Source organism: Mytilus trossulus, chromosome 6 (assembly GCF_036588685.1).
Source record: "Mytilus trossulus isolate FHL-02 chromosome 6, PNRI_Mtr1.1.1.hap1, whole genome shotgun sequence".
NCBI lineage: Eukaryota > Metazoa > Mollusca > Bivalvia > Mytilida > Mytilidae > Mytilus > Mytilus trossulus.
Genome location: NC_086378.1, coordinates 83759090 through 83782377, shown reverse-complemented (window position 1 = coordinate 83782377; position 23288 = coordinate 83759090). Strand labels below are relative to the sequence as shown.

Here is a 23288-nt window from a genome sequence, read left to right as displayed (position 1 = left end):
TGTGCAGGTGAAGTTCGTATAATGCTCATAAGGAAGGGGAAATAGATAATTTCAAAATTTAAATCGTCTCGTTTGTCTTAAATTCTGTTACTGAGATGACCATGTATGTCTAACTCGAGATATAAAGTCTAAAAATGAGGCAGAGGAATTCGTGTTTGTTGTTTCTTTGATTTTTACTTATGGCGGATATACAAAGTGGTCCAATATAAAAAGTTGGATTGTTAATGGAAAGAACATCATCAATACATCTGAATGTGAAATTAAATGACATAGCTTCTTTAATCATCTTGTTTTTGACGAATGTTTGAAGGAACTCTAATTCATATGAAAATAAGAAGAGGTCGGTAAGGGGAGGCGCATAGTTCGTTCCCAGGAATGCCGACAATTTATTGCAAAAGTCCACCTCCAAATTCAACAAATATGTTGCAAAGCATAACAGCTGTAACCTCTATAATATCTTCTGAGCTTACAAATGTATTCCCTAACGCTGGTAAAGTGAACTTTATTTATAATTTTAAAATCAAAATTTTCTTGTGGGTCATATTCTCTGATATTGAGATGACTGCAGGGGTCAGGGACGGACGAGATGTCCTATGATTTCTTTGATCTCTAGTTCAAGAGATTATATTAATGAGACCAACCAGAAAAGGTTGGATTTTTAATGAAGAGAACATAATTAATATATTTAGTATGACTTTTTTTTTTACGAAGTTTTTCGCTGCATTGAAGAACCATTGGTGACCTTCGACTGTTGTCTGCTCTTTGGTCGGGTTATTGTCTCTTTTACACATTCCTCATTTCACTTCTTAATTTTAAGTAGAAATAAATGATCTTTGCCTTTTTAACCATGCTGCCATCAGAACATGTACATAAAACAAATAAAATTTAAAATTAAAAAACAAAATGCATTGGCATTTCGATTGACATGTATATTTTAAACATATATGCTAATAACATTAATAAATATTATACAAAAGAAAAAGACGTGGTATGATTGTCAATGAAAAACTCTTCACAAGAGACTAAATATCAGAGAAATTGATTTAACAACTTAAGATCACTATACGGTCTTCAACAGTGAGCAAAGCTTATACCCAATAGTCAGCTATAAAAGGCTCCGATATGACAAGTGTAAACAATTCATACGAGAAAACTAACGGCCTTACGTATGTTCAAAGGAACAAAACGAAAAAACAAAGATGTTACACAGCAACAAACCCCAACCACTGAATTGCAGGCTCCTGACTTAGGATAAGCACATAAATAATGTGGTGGGGTTAAACATTTTTCTGGATGTCCAACTATCCACTTATTCTAGGACAGTGGTACAACAGAAGAATACATCAACACAATAAACAATCAACGCAAATGATAAACAGCAACAGACAACAAGCACTCAAAGACAAGCTCCTGATTTTTGGACAGGTACATATATAATGTGGTGAGGTTAAACATGTTAGTGGGCGCTTAACCCTCCCACAACCATGGTGCTACAGTACAACATAAGAGCAAACTTTAAAAATCATTTGAAAAGACTTAACTCATCAGAGAGATATAATCGATTACAGTTTGTTCATAAAGTAAAATAACAAACTTAAATTCAAAACAGAAAGTCCCTTATCAAATAGCAAAATCAAAGGATCAAGCACACCAAACATCTGTCATATTCCTGACATTTTATAAACATTTCCTTATGTAAACAATAGTTTAATAAACCTGGTTTAACCTATTCATTGTTTGCATAGAATTCAATTATATTGACAACAATGTGTTCGTAAAATAAACATTTATGATAGGTAAAAATATCAAACATTAGGGTATAGCATTCCTTTGCAAATATTATTTCAGAAAGTATAACTATCAAACAGTATAAAAGGCTAAAATATTATCATTATAATTAGTATAACATAAAACATGTCCATGTTATTTCCTTTTGATTGCAGTAACGACAATTTATAAATGTTATCCTCTTTTAGCGATTTTCTGAATTTACCTTCATCTTGAACACTGAAAGTCAAATTAGGGAAAGCCAATGATATATAAGAACCAAAACAGTTGAAGATCTATATGAAGATCTATATGACAAAATTGGACTCAAAAATAATATGTACTTTCACCCAATGACTGATTTGCATGTTAAGATTACGATATCCTGTAAACATTGTTATGCATATGACAGTGTTTTCCCTTCGTTTGATGTGTTTGAGATTTTGATTTTGACATTTGATAAGTTATTATCCGATTTTAATTTTCTCTGGTGTTTGTTATTTTTGTTAGATTTAACAAGTAATATTGTATTAGTGTTTTACAGAAAAATAAAAACTCAACTATGCTTTAATTTAAAACAACGATACCAGGTCTACAATTCGGTACTCAAAATGCACGCATCGTTTGCACAATACTGATCAGTGACCCTAAACCACAAAATTTAGAAATGGTAAAATCAAATGGGAAGTTGAAGCATATAAAACTGAAAAACTCCAAACTTAATGATAAAAAGGCTATGCCAATTTAAACATAGGAATAGGAAAAACTTAGTGTTTAAGATAATTCAATAGTTATCAAAGTTACAAGGATTATAATTTAGTTTGCCAGACGCGCGTTTCGTCTAAACAAGACTCAACAGGGACGCTCATATCAAAATATTTATAACTCCAAACAAGTACAAAGTTGAAGAGCATTGAGGATCAATATTTCCAAAAAAGTTGTGCCAAATACGTCAAATTTGCAGAAAAAAATAAACATATCAATGTTATTCGTGATCTTTCTGGCGGCAGTTCTCTCCTGTGATGATGACCTGTAAAAGGCTATTATTCATATATATAATAGGGCCGGAAAATATAAATTCGTTATAAACATACTATAGTCCTGTAAAAATATTAGTTCTGAATTTACTCTGTTGAAAAGTGAAAATAGTTTATATACTATACTGATATAAACTATTGTTATCGCTTTATCCATATTCCAAATGCCATTATTGTATGTTTAGAAATAACGAAAAAACGGATGCAATGAGTTTAATTCAAACATTCATTGTGTATTTGGTTGAATAAATTTTAACACTTTTTCAGAAATAGTTCTTCAATGACCTTATACAAAAAAAAATAGGGCGTCAACCATCTTTTTTCTATTAACCTTGGTTACTAATGTTACCAATTTTCATTTTCATGAAGATGAAAGGGTGTCATCGATTGTATATTGATGAATGATATCATCATTAAAAGCATGGTTAATTGCAGAATTTCATACCGAACTATATACAATAAGGCCGTATATATATATGCATATTATGACGTTAAACGTTAAGAAATCGTTAAGCATATCATTTCTCTCTGACTAATTTATTTTTTCTTATTGACTTTCATCTAAGTCTTAAAGTATACGTTACAGACGAAATGAATATTTAACGCCCTTATTGTTTTAGTTTGCAGCTAAAAATGAGGATATGAGAACAAGGACATTGTTTGTTTAAGCAACTATATGGATAACAATTGGACATGAAGGTAAGCTCAAGTTTATCTTTCGTCAGCGTAGATGAATATTGAAATCACTTAATCTAGTTATTGAACTCGGTGCGTTCTTTTGGTTTTAGTTTTCTTTCAATCAATTTATGACTTTTGAACACCGGTATATTTATGTTGCCTTATCAATTTTCATCAGAACGTTCCAGTTTAAATATTAAAAAGCCTAGGATGTGTAAGACCTAAGCTGTGTAAGAACGACAATGCTGTTAAAGGCAGGATCGAATAAAGATTATTTCATATTGTTTAGGGAATTATATATGAAGCTGTGTGCTCTTCTACGAAAAATAAATGTGGATGAAAATCAAAGATGAACTATTCATTATGAACATATTTTTTTCCATGTCATTAATCAGAACACGGTAAGGCTATTTGGTTTTTATTATTTACATTAAAACTATGAATTGCTTTCAAAAAACCCTTCTTTTATATCTCTCAATAGTCTCCACCAAAATGCAACAACTACTGTAAACCTGAAAATGTGTGCGCCGTCTTTATTTCGCGATTTCTTAACACAGTCTAATTTCGCGCCGTATCACATTCGTGATATCTCAGTACCCTTTATAAATGTGTTCATAATTGCTCTGTTCTTACTAATTTATAAACTTCGTTCTTGTTTGGCTTTCCTATAACGATTTAGATCTGAGCGTCACTCGTAAGTCTAATGTAGACGAAACGCGCGTCTGGCGTATTAAATTATAATCCTGTTACAGTTGATAACTTTTTATATACTTACTGACAACTACCAGTATGCCGATTGACCTCGGAGAAAGGCAGGTGTCGGTATAATTGAAATATATTGGCTATAGCCGTAAAATTAATAAAGGGGTATCATTTAAAAAAAATCAGATAGATTCATGTAGCAAGTCCAACTTAATTTATTGTAGATCAAGTGATGAAATCAATCAGAAATCTTTTGATTCCGGTTCATTTATATTACAGGAGATTCCAAGTTGACATGTTTGCTAGTTAAAACCCACACACCATTATCATTAAAGAAGACCAAATCAAGAGTAAATTAAATGCTGTCAGGATTAATGCTAATAAATGATCTTTTAATCTGATTAATCTGTGTAGCAAGTACAAAGAGGTAATAATTTCAAAACTGATTGACAGGTGAAATTTATAAGTGTTGTTTACAAAACAAGATCCGTATTGTCTGCTTGCTTGAGATGTTTTCCATGTTTTAAAGATTAACTTGAGTAGAAGTCAGGATTTTTATCATTACTTTTCATTAAGAAATATAGTTCTGATTTCAGGAATAGATCTGTTGTATTTAAACTCGGTGTTTTACTGTGGTCCTATACATATCCATATCATAAACGTATAATGTACATTAATGATCTCCATCTTATGAACTGAGTTTCCTTGAAATTTTCGCGATCGTTTAAATTTCCCGTTTCAATTCTTATGTCGAGATAAAGGAAAATAAAACTGCTGCGAAAATTTCCCAGTTTAAAGTAATTAAGTTTTTTTTTATAAGGTCTTATTTATCTTGTTTTTTGTACTCAATACAGACCCTTATGGACGGGAATCTACCCTGGCATGTTCTCCCTAAACATACTTCGGAAACAGCTGCCATTAATTACACAAAAACATGCTCCAACAGATTTGATTTGACTGCATTTTTTCAAGCACCGCATTTAGGCTATTACGTGGCGGTCAGTTTTTATTGGTTGAGGAATCAGGAGAGCCCGGAGAAAACCACCGACCAATCTAAGTCAATTAAGTTTGGAAGTCGAGTGCACTCGCACAAGCGGGGTTGAACTCACAACCTCAGTGTTAACTGGCTGAAGAATAAAATAGTAACTACTTAGACCACTGAGGCCCCTGATCCAACAGAAAAAAGTGACTAAAATCGTCTAAAAAGTTTTACAGTCACTGTCAATACTAGGTTGAACGGTATCCTGTATCTTTATATATGCACATGAGCGTCATTGTATTTTTAGATACAAGTATAGTTGTCTCATCTGTTATCATAACGATTATGTCATTTTCCGGATTTTGACATTTTGATAGTGTTTGGATTAATAGATTTTCTATTTAAGAAGTCTTTTTATTTTCTTGATATAACATTTATAAATAAAAGAAATTAAAATTGATACTAAAAGCTGGTAGAGCATCAATTAAGGATAAAAATAAGCTAACAATATTGATAGGTCATGAACCTCCTTTTCGAGATATTTGAGACTAAAAAAATGGTGGGAAAAGGCTGAATCGGACTTTAACCTTATATTTGCATTGGTATTATTAAGTCTCAAAACAAAAGAAAGACAATTAAGAATCTTCTAAAATTTTGGTAAATAACCTTTCATGAGCTATTAAGTCTTATATGAAAAAATAAATGGGTGTTATGGGGCTAAATATTTTACATTGAACTGTATGGGGGAAAAACAAGGAGTCCGAACATTTGACACAAATTCCAAAACCTCACCTAAGTACATCCATAAGCCAATAAAGCTAGTACAATAGCTTGATATATAGTGGACATGGTTGTCCATTGATAAGACCTGATGTGCTATCTAGTTTCGTGTTTTCATTGCAACTGCAATTTACCAGTGTACAGTTACTTCATTGTATTTGGATGGAGAGTTGTCTCATTGGCACTCACACCACAGCTTCCTATATCTATTAAGGTTTTAGTGAATCATAATTTTGATTTAGTATCTGTTTAACCTGCCGAACCAAGTCCTTAGGTCATAATGATTATATTGTGCGGCCATTTCTAACAAGATAGTTTAAGCCGACCCTAACATAAAAAAGAAATAACAATAAAACCGAACTCAAAAGAAAATACGGGAGTCAATAAACTCAACATAGATTACAGGATTAAATGTTGTGTTTACGCAAGACGCGTTTATTTGTTATTCTCGTGGTGTATTGTCTGTTGCTTGGTCCGTTTCTGTGTGCTGTTGCGTTTCGGTGTTGTGTCGTTGTTCTCTTATATTTAATGCGTTTCCCTCAGTTTTGGTTTGTTGCCCCGATTTTGTTTTTTGTCCATGGATTTATGAGTTTTGAACAGCGGTATACTACTGTTGCCTTTATTCGTCTACAAAAAACTCTTCAGTGAATAAAATCAGACAAATCCAAACGCTCTGAGATATTAACCATCAACAAGAATGGAATACAACTATAAAAATTTCTGACTTAGAAAAAGTGTTTCTTAAGAGAGAAAAAAGGTTGTTTAATCTGGTTTCAAATTATATCTTCCACGTGCACAAGAGTTGTATACACAATATTGACAAAATTGTGTGAAAAACCAAAACGACTAATGTTGTTTAACATGACAATAAATTGAAGAAAACAGCCTAAATTGTAAAAACAAATGGAATAAATAAAACAAAAATATACCTTTATATAGTCTATATCAAAAACGCCCTAACACCCAAAATACCCATAAATTAAATGCACAAATACTAAGGCAGGTCAAGATTCCTACGACAAAGATGGACATAATATTACGAAGACAATTAAAGGATGTATACTGACAAAATCTTTTAAGAATTTTAATTACACAAATTATAAATCTTCAATATATTTGTTTTTAAAAAAAGTGTGTAAGTTTTTATGCTTTGAAAACGAACAATTGATAAGAACTTACTAAAGAGAACTGGTCTACAAATCAAGCATTACAAACTGCAAATTGTTAAATAAGGTTATGGCAAAAAAAAGCATAGCACTTTTGATACTAAGAAATTTTATTAACAGTAAATTAACAGAATCACTGAAAATTTATGTCAACTTAAAACAGTGACGTCACCGTAGATATCTTTGAATTTACATAATCATTTCGTGATAATATACGGCGGCAATTTTCTCTGAAGGAATTAAAGAATATAAACTAGTGTAAATGCTTTACCCGTATACAAAATACCATTATTGTAAATTTAGAAATAAATGAAAATAACGGATGCCGCGATTTTAATTCAAACATTCATTGTGTATTAATTGAGCTAACACAAAAAAGTACAATACAGTTTCAACTTTATATTGTCGGTCAAAGTTCGTGGATGCAACCATTTTTCCGTTTTCATTAGTGTTAAAAGGGTGTCATCGATTGCAGACTGATGAATAATTTCAATATTAAAAGCATTGTTTATTGTAGAATTTTAAACCAAATTGTATACAATACGTTTGTATATATAGGTATATAATTATTATAAAATAAAACGTCGTCAAGGAAACCGTTACGTATAAACACCAAAATATTGTTAGTCACATCCGGTTGTATACGAAAATAGGTCGAAAAAAAATATTCCTTTGAATTTGACAGTTGTAGGTAATTAATTCTACATCTTATTGCAGTAGAACATTTCCGTGTTATAAATATATGTCTTGAATATTTCAAAGCACCATTATTTTTTTATTTGGGGTTTCTATCGAATATTTTTTGAAAACTTGAGGTTACATGGTTTCTAAAGCCTGACCACAGATTAAATAAGTGGACAAATTTGATTGGTTAACTTCCAGTGATGGTTATTTTCTTATATTCAATGAAATGTTATGTGAAATGTTTTCTATAGTGCTGGACATGATAACACTTTACTCATGCCAAGTATTTCTTTTTTTGAAACAAAGATAAATTCTGCCTTTTTTTTAAAAGTCCAATTTATCAAAGACTAATAGGGAAATCAATGGTGGTATTACACCTAAACAATGATCATCATTCAACTCCGAATTCATTTGCAGCATTGAATTTTAAATGTATTCTATACAGACAAAAAATAATGTTGAACGAACTTTTTGTTTTAGTTTGCAAATAATTTTGTAATAACAAAATGAGGATATGAGAACACGGGTAGTGTTTATGCTAGCAGTTTTGGGGATATATATCAGCAATGAAGAAGGTAAGATATTTATCTATCTGTCACCAGTTGAAATTCTAGTAGAAATTATTATTAGTATCATAGGAAAATTAAATCTTCATCAAGCTACGTAAATTATCGATAAGAAAATGATTATGAATGGAGAGAGATATATTGCTTATCATAGCATACACGTATTTTACATTGCCATTGAGACGATAAAACTTGAATTATTAGTGTATTATTATCAGGTATATTTTAGGTCATATATTTACAATGGGAACGAACTGTGCATCTCTCCATGCCCACCTGTTTTTATTTTAATATGTTTCGGAATTCTTGCAGAAACTTGCCAAAAACAAGCTGTTCAAAGAAGCCAAGTTATTCCCTTCGCATGCAAATAAATTTATGTTCTTTCCATTAACAATCTAAACTTTTCTGATTGGGTTTAATCAATATATCCCCCAGAACGAGAAGTTAAAGAAACACATGAAACAGTTTCTTCCGCCTCATTTTTAGACATATACGGTCATTTCAGGACAAGAATCCTGGACAAAAGAGATAATTTTTATTTTGAAATTATCAATTTTCCCCATCTTAGTAGCAATATACGAACTCCACCTACATAAAGAATAACCATTTCCTGCCACTCATACCTTTTAAAACGTCACCAGTGTCTGAGAAGAGTTATGTCAAATAAAGTCTCACAAGGTCATGTATTTCTCTGGCTGGTTATGACGTCTTTACACTAAATTCATTGGATTTTGGATTTGTACGGATTGATAGTTTAGTCTTAGATGCATGATTTTTTATCAGTTGTTAGTGGCTTTGAATTAGCTGTCAGCTAACTCTCAGGTCTGTTCATTGTGTCTTTTGTGTCTGGATTTATAAGTACCCGGCCACGTCCACTTGTATTTTTGTCCATCTGATGAGTTAAGCCTTTTTCAACTGATTTTTATAGTTCGTTATATGTTGTACTGTTATACCACTGTTCCAGGTTAGGGGAGGGTTGGGATCCCGCTGACATGTTTTACCCCGCCACATTATTTATGTATGTGCCTGTCCCAAGTCAGGAGCCTGTAATTCAGTGGTTGTCGTTTGTTTGTGTGTTACATATTTGTTTTTCGTTAATTTTTTTTATATAAATAAGGCCGTTAGTTTTCTCGTTTGAATTGATTTACATTGCTTTATCGGGGCCTTTTATAGCTGACTATGCGGTATGGGCTTTGCTCATTGTTAAAGGCCGTACGGTGACCTATAGTTGTTAATGTCTGTGTCATTTTGGTCTCTTGTGGACAGTTGTTTCATTAGCAATCATACCACATCTTCTTTTTTAATCGTTCTTTTTCTTAAAAGAATTCATCGGAAGAAACCAAGACTTTGTCTTGAAGTATAAATTCTGAAGTTTAATAGTTTTCTTTTATTTGTCTCTGTGAATATAACTTTTTTTAAATATTCATTTGACGTGGCTCGGTACTTGTACATGCCTTCACTGAACTATTGTGCTATGGAAAAGTTTTGTATTTTTGTTTTTCATTTTTTCTTATGCGCTTTGTCCATATGCCATTTTGCGTTTCTTTATTACATATATGTTTGTTTTATAGTGATTAGAATTATAACATAATGTTGACCTATTGTGACATTTTTACCCTTTTTGTCTGTTTGTTTTGGTTGCATATCGTTTTCATTATAATGGAATTTTATGCAACCTTCATAAAAGTGAGAGGTTCAGCTAGTTATAAAACAGGTTTGTTCTAACGTTTTCTACATTTGTATGAAAATGTCTCTACCAAGTCTGATATGCCAGTTGTTATTCATTCGTTTGAAATGTTTGTGATTTTTACTTTTTAATATGTTTGGGCTTTTGATTTTACTATTTGATAAGGTACTTTCCATTTTGAATTTTCTCAGAGTTCAGTATGGTTTGGATTTTTCTTTTCACTACTTGGTCATGTTATAAAAAATGATATCAAACAATGGAAATACATCGTCATTTAAAATCATTTGTTTTCAGTGATAAGTTTTGTGGAAGTGTATTTGCCTTTGTAGTCATATGAAGCCGAATTCTAACAAAAGCTTCGTGAAGACAAACACAATTTTCTACAGTAAGTCAGTTGTTTGATGATTATTGCTCATTAAATATTATATTAAAGACTAATTTAACCTCAAAGCTGTTGAGTGTAACTGCTGTGGATATATTTATTGAGAATTTTTAAATAACAAGAATTACGTTTTATTTTACAAATTCACTGAATTAAATCAGGGAACCTGTAAAAAGAATATTTGAATTATTTCACTGATTTTGCAAAATCCCTCGTCAAAATCAGCGATTTTATACAATCAATAATCAGTGCAGTTAGTATACAAAAATCCTAAAATATCAGGGATTTTACAAAATCAATGATTTTTACAAAGTCACTGTTCCATATATAGATTTCAACATGGCATTATTCATATCAGTCCTCTTATCAGCCCGTGAGCCAAGAGTCTCGATGGAAGATTTTGGTCGGTGTGATAAAAAGAAAGACTACTTGTTATTTTTCCTTTTCTCATATACTTCAACAGAAGACATATGAACAATAGCTTATTTTCAAACTTTTGAAATATTTATTGTATTATTTGTTTTGCACCTTTTAAAAATATATTTTCCTGTTTCCTTATAAGGTTTTTAATTGTATCCTACCCATTTTAGTTTTACACTACAAATGTACGTTACAGAAATGCATACTATAATAATCAGAATCTATTGCTATTATCCTGCAGCAGTTAATAACGAAATTCATATTACACAGCTAATGCAATTCTTCAAATTTGATAAATAAACACTTAAACAAATTAGTTCTATTCAAAGGGGTACAATTGTACCATTATTTTCTATACGTTTATGATAAGAGTATGTAACTTACAAGATATTTACAATAATATATCTCTCCTTTATTGTTTTTTTGAATTAGTTATACCTATAAAACATTATTGACAGTTTGTTTTCAATGTTTCACTTACATTATTGAATTAACGTGCTTTATGTTAAAATGTTTTCAGAGATAACAGCGTGTCCAAACTTGTTCACAAAACACACTTATTACTTCAATAAATGCTACCATGTGTCAACAACCAAAATAAAAGGAGATGAGTACGCCTCATATTGCTCATTAAAGAACGGCCGGAGAGCATCTCTGCATAATAGGGCAATGCAAGACTTTATTACTGACAAGGCGGGGTAAGTATCCAAAGACATCTGATTTCATTTTAAATACACATTCCATTTATTTCGTGGAACTTTAGAACCGGTAACCCAGTAGAAGCTTCTCGTCATTTGTTGTATGACAATAATGGAAAAAAAGTGGAATAGTAAGACAAGAGTGCACAAGCTGAAATGTCTGGCCTTTTTTACTAATCATTGATTTAATGTTAGTAGCCCTGAATACAAAGCTTTATTACAACTGTCACATAAACTTGATATAAACCAAGAAAACTAAATATAAACCAATGAACCATGAAAATGAGTTCAAGGAAAGATAAACCATGCCAGGCAGACATGCAAAGCTAACAATTCCTCCATACAATATATACACCATATATAGTTGATCTATTGCTTATAGTTTGCGAAAAACAGACCAAAACAACAAAACTGAACACTGTGAAATGAGGTCAAGGTCAAATAAAACCTGCGCGACTGACATTTAGATAAAAAAATATATTTCCATAAACCAAATATAGTTGACCTATTGCATATAGTATTAGAGAAAAAAGACACTAAAAACAGATATTGACTTGACCACCAAAACTTAACCTTGTTCACTGATCCATGAAATGAGGCTACGGTCAAATGAAAACCGTCTGACGGACATGAGGAACTTGCTAGGTATGCTCATACCAAATATAGTGTTCTTTTTACTTATAATTATAACGAATTCAGCATTACAAAAAGTTTTTTCCAAGTAGTCACTGAACCCAAAAAATGAGGTCAGGGACATTGGACATGTGACTGACGAAAATTTTGTAAGATGAGGCATCTATGAAACATCCAGCTCTGCCACCTTCTAAATTATATAGCTTTCAAGAAGTGAGCTAACGCCACCACCGCCGCCGGATCACTATTCCCTATGTCGTGCTCTCAAAAGTCGCAGGCTCGTCAAAAACCAAATAAATATTTGTCCACTTGTCGTTTCTTGGTCCAATTATTGTCATAATTTAAAACAAAACACTTATTTGCAAAATCAAATAGAGAGGATACATAATTGCTACTTAAACTCAATCTATCCATAGATCCAGCATGAAAAACAATTTTGCGAACAATAGCGTCTAAATGAAAACTTGTTCATCTGTTAGAGGTTCCATGTTACTATTCTATGAAAATGTCATAATTTGAGATTATAAACACAATTCAGAGTCTGTATAAGTGATAAAGAATTATTCTACCGGTCAAACGCCCTTAAAATTAAACAAACAACAATGCAAATTCGTCCTTAACATTAAATCAGTATGAATTATTTACTATATATAAAACAAATCATTAAATTACTACAAAAATGTATCAACGTTGATGACTTATTATGTCTGACGAACACTTCTTATGTACCAGGCTTATATTTTGTTTACGCCATTCGCGCATTTTGTCTACATAAGCCTCACTAGTTGAGCTCGAAAAAAATCGTTGGAAGACGAAATCTATAACGAAATTGTAAATCTTTATAAACCTTAATGTCCTTATAATTGGGCCATAAACGGCTAAGAAATCTATACCTGGTGAGGGAAAACCATAGTCTTTCAAATACTTTAATTAGGGGTACACATTATGGAAATAATTGTAAAAATCGTGATACAAGCATGAAATTTGGTAATAATGTTCTATATAGCAGTACAGTAAAACAAAAAACAGAAAATGAGAATATCAAAGAAAATGCTTGTAACATCCTCGGTGTTTCAACTAATAATTCAATATTTTGATTACAGAAAATTTACAATAGATAATCATATATTTAGTACTTCACAAAACCTGTACCATATCTGTGATATTTTTGCGACTCGAAATGAGAAAGAAACACATCTAAATTGTAGCAGTTTTTAATTAGTTAGCATTTAAAATTTCTTTAGTGGTACATGCTATTCAGCGTCTTAGTTATTGACTATTAGTGTCAAATCAATAATCATAAGTAAAAAGTATAAAATATTCTTCAATCCGGATAAAAATGAGAAATCGGAGTTTTCACAAATATGAAAAGAAACACCACTTAAAATATCTTAAAAACATATACTACTTCAACAACATAAACACTTTATTTGTGGTTATATTCAGGAGTAACGTCATGTGGAATGTCCATTTATAAAATAATATATAGTACATATAATAGTGGTTATTAAAACATCTTCATGTAAAATATTGAAAACAACACGTTTAATAATTTCTTGCGTCCGTCGCACTTTTCGGGATTTACCTTCATCAGGAACGCTTAAAGCCAAACATTTGAAATCCGAAGATGTATAAGTACCGAAACCGTTGAAAAGCTATCTGTCAAAAATACCTAAAAAAAATAGCCAAATTCATCTAAAGCCAAGTTTAAATATCTTTATATGTAACCTTGAAACTTAAATCTCGATTTTTTTCGACCAATATTCAAAATTGATATGTAGTATAAGGAGGATCTGTTATTGAATTGGCAAAGTAAGTCAGGAACACAAATTCATAGTACAGGTTGTACACGTTTTCGTTAAAAATGTCCAACTCACAGATATGTTTTGGTATATTTTTAATAGTCTTTTTGAGATTTTATTTGATCGAAGCTAACACATTCCATTGTTGAATAGTTCTATCACTCTCAGGTGACTTCCAGAAGATTTCAATTAAAGTATAAAACGCATGTATACAAAACTATGAATTTTTCAAAAATCTAAGGATTTTCTTATTCCAGACATAGATTATCTTAGCGGTATTTGGCACAACTTTTTGAAATTTTTGATCCTCAATGCTCATCAACTTTGTATTTGTTTGGCTTGATAACGTTTTTGATCGTCACTGATAAGTCTTATGTAGACGAAACGTGCGTCTGTAGTACTAAATGATAATTATGATACCTTTGATAACCACGTGTTGATAATTATATTCAATAGGGAAAAAGTCATACTTTCCAATATCAAATCTCTAAGTTTTAAACATAATCAGGCACTTAAAAAGATTCCAAAAGATTCTTAATGTTGTGACATAAACAAAGGTATGCACGAGTTGTCATAATCATCTCTGTCGGTTTTTTTTTAAATTTATAACTTTCCTCACATGCCGACTTGTTTCTCTATTATTATGAGGCTAACTTCATACAGGAACTTCTTAAGAAGTTAGCAATATCCTTTAACTCTACTTTCCGCCATATACACGACGTCCTTTCACTAAATAGTTCAAAATTTGGTGACAATGTTGAACACAACTATCCCAATGGACTAGAGATTAAGGATACAACATATACAGTTGAGTCGGTCTCATACAATGGACTAGAGATTAAGGATACAACATATACAGTTAAGTCGGTCTCATACAATGGACTAGAGATTAAGGATACAACATATACAGTTAAGTCGGTCTCATACAATGGACTAGAGATTAAGGATACAACATATACAGTTAAGTCGGTCTCATACAATGGACTAGAGATTACGGATACAACATATACAGTTAAGTCGGTCTCATATCATCCCAAAGGACTAGAGATTAAGGATACAACATATACAGTTAAGTCGGTCTCATATCATCCCAATGGACTAGAGTTTAAGGATACAACATATACAGTTAAGTCGGTCTCATATCATCCCAATGGACTAGAGTTTAAGGATACAACATATACAGTTAAGTCGGTCTCATACAATGGACTAGAGATTACGGATACAACATATACAGTTAAGTCGGTCTACTACAATGGACTAGAGATTAAGGATACAACATATACAGTTAAGTCGGTCTCATATCATCCCAAAGGACTAGAGTTTAAGGATACAACATATACAGTTAAGTCGGTCTCATATCATCCCAAAGGACTAGAGATTACGGATACAACATATACAGTTAAGTCGGTCTCATATCATCCCAAAGGACTAGAGATTACGGATACAACATATACAGTTAAGTCGGTCTCATATCATCCCAAAGGACTAGAGATTACGGATACAACATATACAGTTAAGTCGGTCTCATATCATCCCAATGGACTAGAGTTTAAGGATACAACATATACAGTTAAGTCGGTCTCATATCATCCCAAAGGACTAGAGATTACGGATACAACATATACAGTTAAGTCGGTCTCATATCATCCCAAAGGACTAGAGATTACGGATACAACATATACAGTTAAGTCGGTCTCATATCATCCCAAAGGACTAGAGATTACGGATACAACATATACAGTTAAGTCGGTCTCATATCATCCCAAAGGACTAGAGATTACGGATACAACATATACAGTTAAGTCGGTCTCATATCATCCCAAAGGACTAGAGATTACGGATACAACATATACAGTTAAGTCGGTCTCATATCATCCCAATGGACTAGAGTTTAAGGATACAACATATACAGTTAAGTCGGTCTCATATCATCCCAAAGGACTAGAGATTACGGATACAACATATACAGTTAAGTCGGTCTCATATCATCCCAAAGGACTAGAGATTACGGATACAACATATACAGTTAAGTCGGTCTCATATCATCCCAATGGACTAGAGTTTAAGGATACAACATATACAGTTAAGTCGGTCTCATATCATCCCAATGGACTAGAGTTTAAGGATACAACATATACAGTTAAGTCGGTCTCATATCACCCCAAAGGACTAGAGTTTAAGGATACAACATATACAGTTAAGTCGGTCTCATATCATCCCAATGGACTAGAGTTTAAGGATACAACATATACAGTTAAGTCGGTCTCATATCATCCCAAAGGACTAGAGATTAAGGATACAACATATACAGTTAAGTCGGTCTCATATCATCCCAATGGACTAGAGTTTAAGGATACAACATATACAGTTAAGTCGGTCTCATATCATCCCAAAGGACTAGAGTTTAAGGATACAACATATACAGTTAAGTCGGTCTCATATCTTGACTTGTAACTAGAAATCGACAATGAGGGTCGACTGAACAAAACTTTACGACAAAAGAGATGATTTCAACTTTCCAACTGTGAACTTTCCATTGCTATGTAGCAACATTCCAGCAGCACCTGCATACGGGGTATTTATCTCCCGGAATAACCGTTTCGCAAGTATATAATGATATCGGATATGTTTCTTACGTCTTAACTACAACCCTCTTCCCTTTCACGAATATGACCAACCGAATTAGACTATTTTTTCAGATTTGTTAAAACATAAGCAACACGACCGTTGCCACAAGTGGAGCAGGATTTGTTTACCTTTCCGGAGCACCTTAGATAATCCCTAGTTTTTGGTGGGGTTCTTTTTTTATTTTAGCCAGGCGTTGTCAGTTTATTTTCGATTTATGAGTTTGACTGTCCCTCTGGTATCTTTCGTCCCTCTTTTGCAATTCTGGTTAGTAATTTTCTTTTTCAAATATTATATAACGAATGTATTGTAATATGTATTGTAATGAGATGACTATACATAAAATAAAATTGTGAATGGAATATGTATCTCTAACTTGTGATTAGCATAGACTAGAGTATATGCCCTTAAATGTTTACAAGATAACATGTACGTTCGCTTTGGGGATTCTTTATATCGTCAGGTTATCGGAATCCCAATGGGGACTAACTGTGCACCATTTATTGCGGACCTGTTTTTGTATTGCTATGATTTACAATTTATTACAAAAATAAGCAAAGACCCATCAAAACAGCATTTGATAAACAAATTTAATAATACTTTTAGATATTTGGATGATATTTTAGCTCTCAATGATGACGACTTCAGTATGTATACTAAAGAAATTTATCCTGTTGAACTTACTTTAAATAAAGCTAATTCTAACAATGACCACTGCCCTTTCCTCGATCTTGATATCTAAATCACTAACGGAAAGCTGAATACTAAAATTTATGATAAAAGAGATGATTTTTCATTTCCTATCGTTAATTATATATTTTCAGATGGTGACGTTCCCTTATCACCATCTTACGGTGTTTATATATCTCAACCTGTACGATTCGCTCGTGGATGTAACAATGTTTTATATTTTAACGAGAGAAATTTATGTATTACTGAAAAATTATTACATCAGGGGTTTCGATATCACAAACTAGTCAAAACATTTACTAAATTTTATCATCGTCATAAGGACATCATTCGTAAATATAGCTCAATATGCAGACTTCTTATACGTTCAGGTATTTCATATCCATTTTTTTATGGAAATATTCTTTATAAAGCACAAAAGTGTCAGTATTCACTTCAGAAACTAACAAAACATTTGAATAGACTTATTAAGAAGGGATAAAGTTACGATACTGTTGACAGGTCATTAAAAATTACATATTTTAGCGTTAATGTTGAATCACTTATAGGGTCTTTGCATTGGAACTAAACATATTTGTTCAAAAACCAGTTGTTGGCATGACACGGGTTATATTCTTCTCATATATGTTATGATGGTATGATACTAATCCCCTAACGGGAAGGACTGTGCCTGATGTTCATATGCTGAAATCATAATCTTTCAGTCAGTTTGATTGAAGTTTGGAACTGGCATGTCAGTTAACTGCTAGTAGTCTGTTGTTATTTATGTATTATTGTCATTTTGGTTAAAAAAAATTGTTGTTACATCTTCTGACATCAGACTCGGACTTCTCTTGAACTGAATCTTAATGTGCGTATTTTTATGCGTTTACTTTTCTACATTGGCTAGAGGTATAGGGGGAGGGTTGAGATCTCACAAACATGTTTAACCCCGCCGCATTTTTGCGCCTGTCCCAAGTCAGGAGCCTCTGGCCTTTGTTAGTCTTGTATCATTTTGATTTGAGTTTCTTGTGTACAATTTGAAAATTCGTTTGGCGTTCATTATCACTGAACTAGTATATATTTGTTTAGGGGCCAGCTGAAGGACGCCTCCGAGTGCGGGAATTTCACGCTACATTGAAGTTCTGTTGATGACCTTCTGCTGTTGTTTTTTCTATGATCGGGTTGTTGTCTCTTTGACACATTCCTCATTTCCATTCTCAATTTTATCAAATAAATAAAAGTTTAAACTATGAATAATTGAAGCTTTTGTAGTCGTAAATAAAAGTTGATGAAAAATTATATTGGCAAATTATTTGACAAAACAATCAAAACTTATTGTGAACCTTTTATTACTATCAATGACAAAGGAGAAGATTAAATCAATTTTATATCCAATTATGCTCTTTAGTGCAGAAATTTGGAGCATCTGAAGATGGCGTACAATAATTTTGTTCGGGACGTTTGAAGAAATGAAAATTAATCCGGAAGTTTAGAAAGTACAGGTATAATCAATCGTTGACTATATTATGCATATCAAGCATGCCACCACATATATTTACCTATATAGATCTTTTTCCATTGTAAATCTTAGAATATTGAACCACGTCATTAGTATTCACGAACGGAACTTAAGTTGGAATAATCCCACTGAAAGAATGTGTTCTTTTGTAGTGCATGTTATCTATTGACTTAAAACATGGATGGTACTGTGCCATTCACAAATAGTTTTGTTAGATGCAGAAAATCTGAAAAAGTTGTTTGTTATAAAAATGTTTAGAATATAGATAATACTTTTTGTTATCTATAGGTGAATGATTATACAAATTAATGCTTATAAATTCATAGGCAACAGTAGTTGAACGAGGTTTGAATTTCATAAATCCATGTGGATGGAATTCCGTGGACTTTATATGGAACAAAAGGACATAAAACAAAAAATAACAAAAACTGCAAGGAAAATTCAAAACGGATATTCCCTAATGCAATTGCTAAATAAAAGGCTCAAGCACATAAAGCAAATAGATAATGCACCGGTGTGTCAACAGGGTAAACACTGCATATTTTTCTAGATTTATAAATCTCTTTTTTTTGGTCAATTCTTATCTATATAAGATATTATATTAAAAGTCGATTAAATCGGCAACAGCAAATTTCAATGATTTATTTTACTATTCTACTATTCACTAGTATCTTGAAAGGTATATTTATAATCATTATATCTAAAACCTAAATCGTTTTGCTACCAAAGCTGTCTTTTTTGCAACATTGAAATGAATATGCTATTCTCTTTCACTCCAACAATAGTGTCTATGAACGATTTATAATAGATGCAGTAATAACATGAAAATGCATTTATTTGAACTCTTCTATGAGTGATTAATTAAATATGAAACAAAAGATTTTTTTTAATCGAATTTCTATTTTTAAAAACTGTGTTTCACTGTAATATGAACTCACCAGATATGTATCGACAATTTAATGTGTTTTAATAACCATGTTTGTCACATGTAAATAGAAATGAACGTTTTCTATGACACTTATATGAATTAATGCTACAAATGTATCTAATTCGTCACTTTTTCGATAGTTGATGAAAGTGTCGATGGTAACTTCCAAGATAATGTCCCTTTGCAAATAAACTATTCATTTAGTCCGAATTGAATTGCATTATTTCATTTATGGATAAGTCTAACAGTCTAACAGTAAATTAAAACCAAATATGATGTCAAAAGAAATATCTGACTACGAATGTTAGACCTGCATTGTTAAAGTATTGGACATAACCCAAGTTGAAATTAATGTTCAGACAATTTTATATTTCAATACAAGAGATCTCTGACGATAACCTGATTGTCTTATTCCTTTAATGTAACTACTTCTAAGTACTAGTATTCATCATAAGTCTTATAATGCAGTTGGAATAGGGCCTTCTGTCTTCTATTTCATAAATATAGTAAAATATAACAATTTTTTTTTTCAAAATTGATTACAATAAACAGTATAATGTCAAATATCAAAAGGTATTAGATTTGTAACTTCGGAAGACCGGGGTAAAACAATACATATTTTAAAAGGTTTAAATACTATTAATGATTAGTAGAAAAACGGAAACACAAAAGTCTACAGAAAAACGAGATACAGCCACACAAAATTATCTTAAAAGAGGGACGAAAGATACCAAAGGGACAGTCAAACTCGTAAATCTAAAACAAACTGACAACGCCATGGCTAAAAATGAAAAAGACAAACAAAAAAACAATAGTACACATGACACAACATAGAAAACTAAAGAATAAACAACACGAACCCCGCCAAAAACTAGGGGTGATATCAAGTGCTCTTGAAGGGTAAGCAGATCCTGCTCCACATGCGGCACCCGTCGTGTTGCTTATGTGATTACAAATCCGGTAAAAAGTCTAATTCGGTAGGTCAAATTCATGAAAGGGAAGGGGTTTGTAGTTACGACGTAAGGAACATATCCGATATCATTTGTGTAACGGTTATTCCATAATGGTCAACCAACTCGTGATGGCGTTCGTAAAATTTACGAAGGGAAGATTTCAACTTCACCATTTGGAACTCCTGGTTTAATAGCTTCCTTGTGAGCAGGAACCCTCTATCAAGAAAATCATGATAGGAAATGCAAGCACGGGAATATCGTATCAATTGGGAGATATATACCCCGTATGCAGGTGCTGCTGGAATGTTGCTACTTAGAAATGGAAAGTTCATAATTGGAAAGCTGAAATCATCTCTTTTGTCGTAAAGTTTTGTCTTCAACCGACCCTCATTGTCAATTTCTAGATGTAAGTCAAGATATGAAGCCGACTTAACTGTATCTGTAGTATCCTTTATCTCCAATTTGATGGGATAGATGCGATCCACATAGTCACCAAATTTTGAATTGTTTAGTGAAAGAACGTCATCTATATAGCGGAAAGTAGAGTTAAAGGATAGTGCTAACTTCTTATTATTCTTCCTAAGAAGTTCCTGCATGAAGTCGGCCTCAAAATAATAAAGAGACAAGTCAGCAAGTAGAGGGGCACAGTTTGTTCCCACTGGGAGGCCGACAGTCTGTTGAAAAACACGTCCTCCGAACGTAACAAATATGTTGTCAATCAAGAAATCAAGCATCTTGATAATATCGGTTTCAGAGAATTTTTTATTTGAATCAGAATGATTCTTTGCAAAGTAGGATTTATTCCTCCCTAAGACAAGATACTTGTATCTACGTTGGCCATTCTTTTTTATGAAGCAAAGTAATACCAACTCTTTGAATTTGTCTTTTAGTTTGGAATGTGGAATACTTGTGTAAAGAGTAGAAAAGTCAAATGTTTTAATACTGTTACAAGATGAAAGAGAGTTAGATTGTATGTACTCTAAACGATCTTTGGAATTTTTAAGTATCCACATCTGATTCACGCCACCTCTAGAATAGGCAGTTTCACAATAACTTTGAAGCCCGTCTTTGATTGCTGATAAAATGGATGTTAATAATTTAGATAGGGGTTTCGTGGAGCACTTGGAAGACCCAGCAATATACCGTTGTGTGTAAGGACACTTATGTAGTTTAGGTATCCAATACAGTGATGGAAGATCCAGTTCTTCATCTTTTGTTGTAATACCAAAGGAACAAAGAACAGACCTAGGATTATCCAGAATGTCCTCTTTGGTAAGTGTCGTGAGGGTAAATGTTGGGTTTCCAAGTGAATTGTCTATACCTAATTCGTTTATCAAGCAATTAATGTGATGACTTTTACAGACAAAAACGATGTTATTTGAGGCTTTGTCTGCGGTGACAACAACATATTTATCATGGGGGTCAGATAGGTGTTTAGCAACATTTGGATCTTTGAAGATTGACGTAGCATGGGCATTGATGGACCCATTCAGTTTCTTAATTCTGATTTGTATTAACGACCTCACTGCCTTAATCCATTCGGATAGAGTGTCTACGTCTTCCTTCTCGCGCTTAGCCCATTGCCTGGCATAATCCTCGACTGAATCCATCAGAATTTTAAAGGTGTATTTCCAATTGATGGATTTAGGCTCACGATATTTCGGACCTTTCGATAACACGTTTCGTAGAGAAGTGTTATTAACAATGTTAAGGTCTCCGGTAATAACGTGGCCAGCAGGATTATATGTGAATTGGGAACTAGCACAAGTGCAATCAGGAGGTTTAGACTTGAAGTCGTCAATATTGAGATCCTGCAAAATGCGTTTGTAATTGAAAATGTGTGAATGTATTTATAGTCTATCTGATATTTTCAAATCCTGACTTATTCCTTTGGAAGTAAAGGAGATAAAAAAAAATCAAAATCGTTTATTTTTTCGTTTCCCCCGTGTCAACCGTTCTGGATAGTAAGTAATTGGTAGTATGTGCTATGAAAGCCGTACGTTGTGATTTGATTTGAACCTGGATTTAAACAGGGGTTTCGAAACAAATCTCTTACAATGAATACATAAAGAGGCAATAAACTTTGTAAAGGTTTTAATTTTACTCGACTTCTTATGAGTAAAGGGAAGATTGACATTTAAAAAATCACAAAGAAGAGAAAGTGAATAAACTCATCATAGACACGAGGACTCAAATATGTATATTCGCCAGACGCGCGTTTCGACTACAAAAGACTCATCAGTGACGCTCGAATCCAAAAAAGTTAAAAAGGCCAAATAAAGTATGAAGTTGAATAGCTTTGAGGACCAAAATTCCTAAAAGTGTTGCCAAATACAGCTAAAGTAATCTATGGCTGAGGTAGAAAAGCCTCAGTATTTCAAAAAATTCAAAATTTTGTAAACAGTAAATTTATAAATATAACCATTTCAATGACAATTCATGTCAGCACAAAAAGTGCTGACTACTGGGCTTGTGATATATAGTGACGAAATTCATGACTACGTCTTCGACCGAGAGTTAAGAAAAACCGACAATCTGTCGCGGGGGGACTAAAATTTAAAGCACACATTTCGCTTAGTAGAGCCGTCGAGTATCGCAGTTTTAATTTTA

The 23288-nt window shown here is 32.6% G+C and overlaps 1 protein-coding gene across 1 annotated transcript in view; it reads left to right on the top strand.

Annotated features, from left to right (window-relative positions):
- The first annotated feature begins 3371 nt into the window (after positions 1-3371).
- The window catches only part of LOC134723068 (deleted in malignant brain tumors 1 protein-like), a 31807-nt gene continuing 11890 nt past the window's right edge, over positions 3372-23288 (top strand). Inside the window, exons 1-3 of the mRNA XM_063586706.1 lie at positions 3372-3503; positions 8274-8368; positions 11369-11546. Of these exons, the coding sequence (XP_063442776.1) occupies positions 8308-8368; positions 11369-11546 (239 nt within the window). The 5' untranslated portion in view covers positions 3372-3503; positions 8274-8307. The remainder of the gene's footprint in view (positions 3504-8273; positions 8369-11368; positions 11547-23288) is intronic.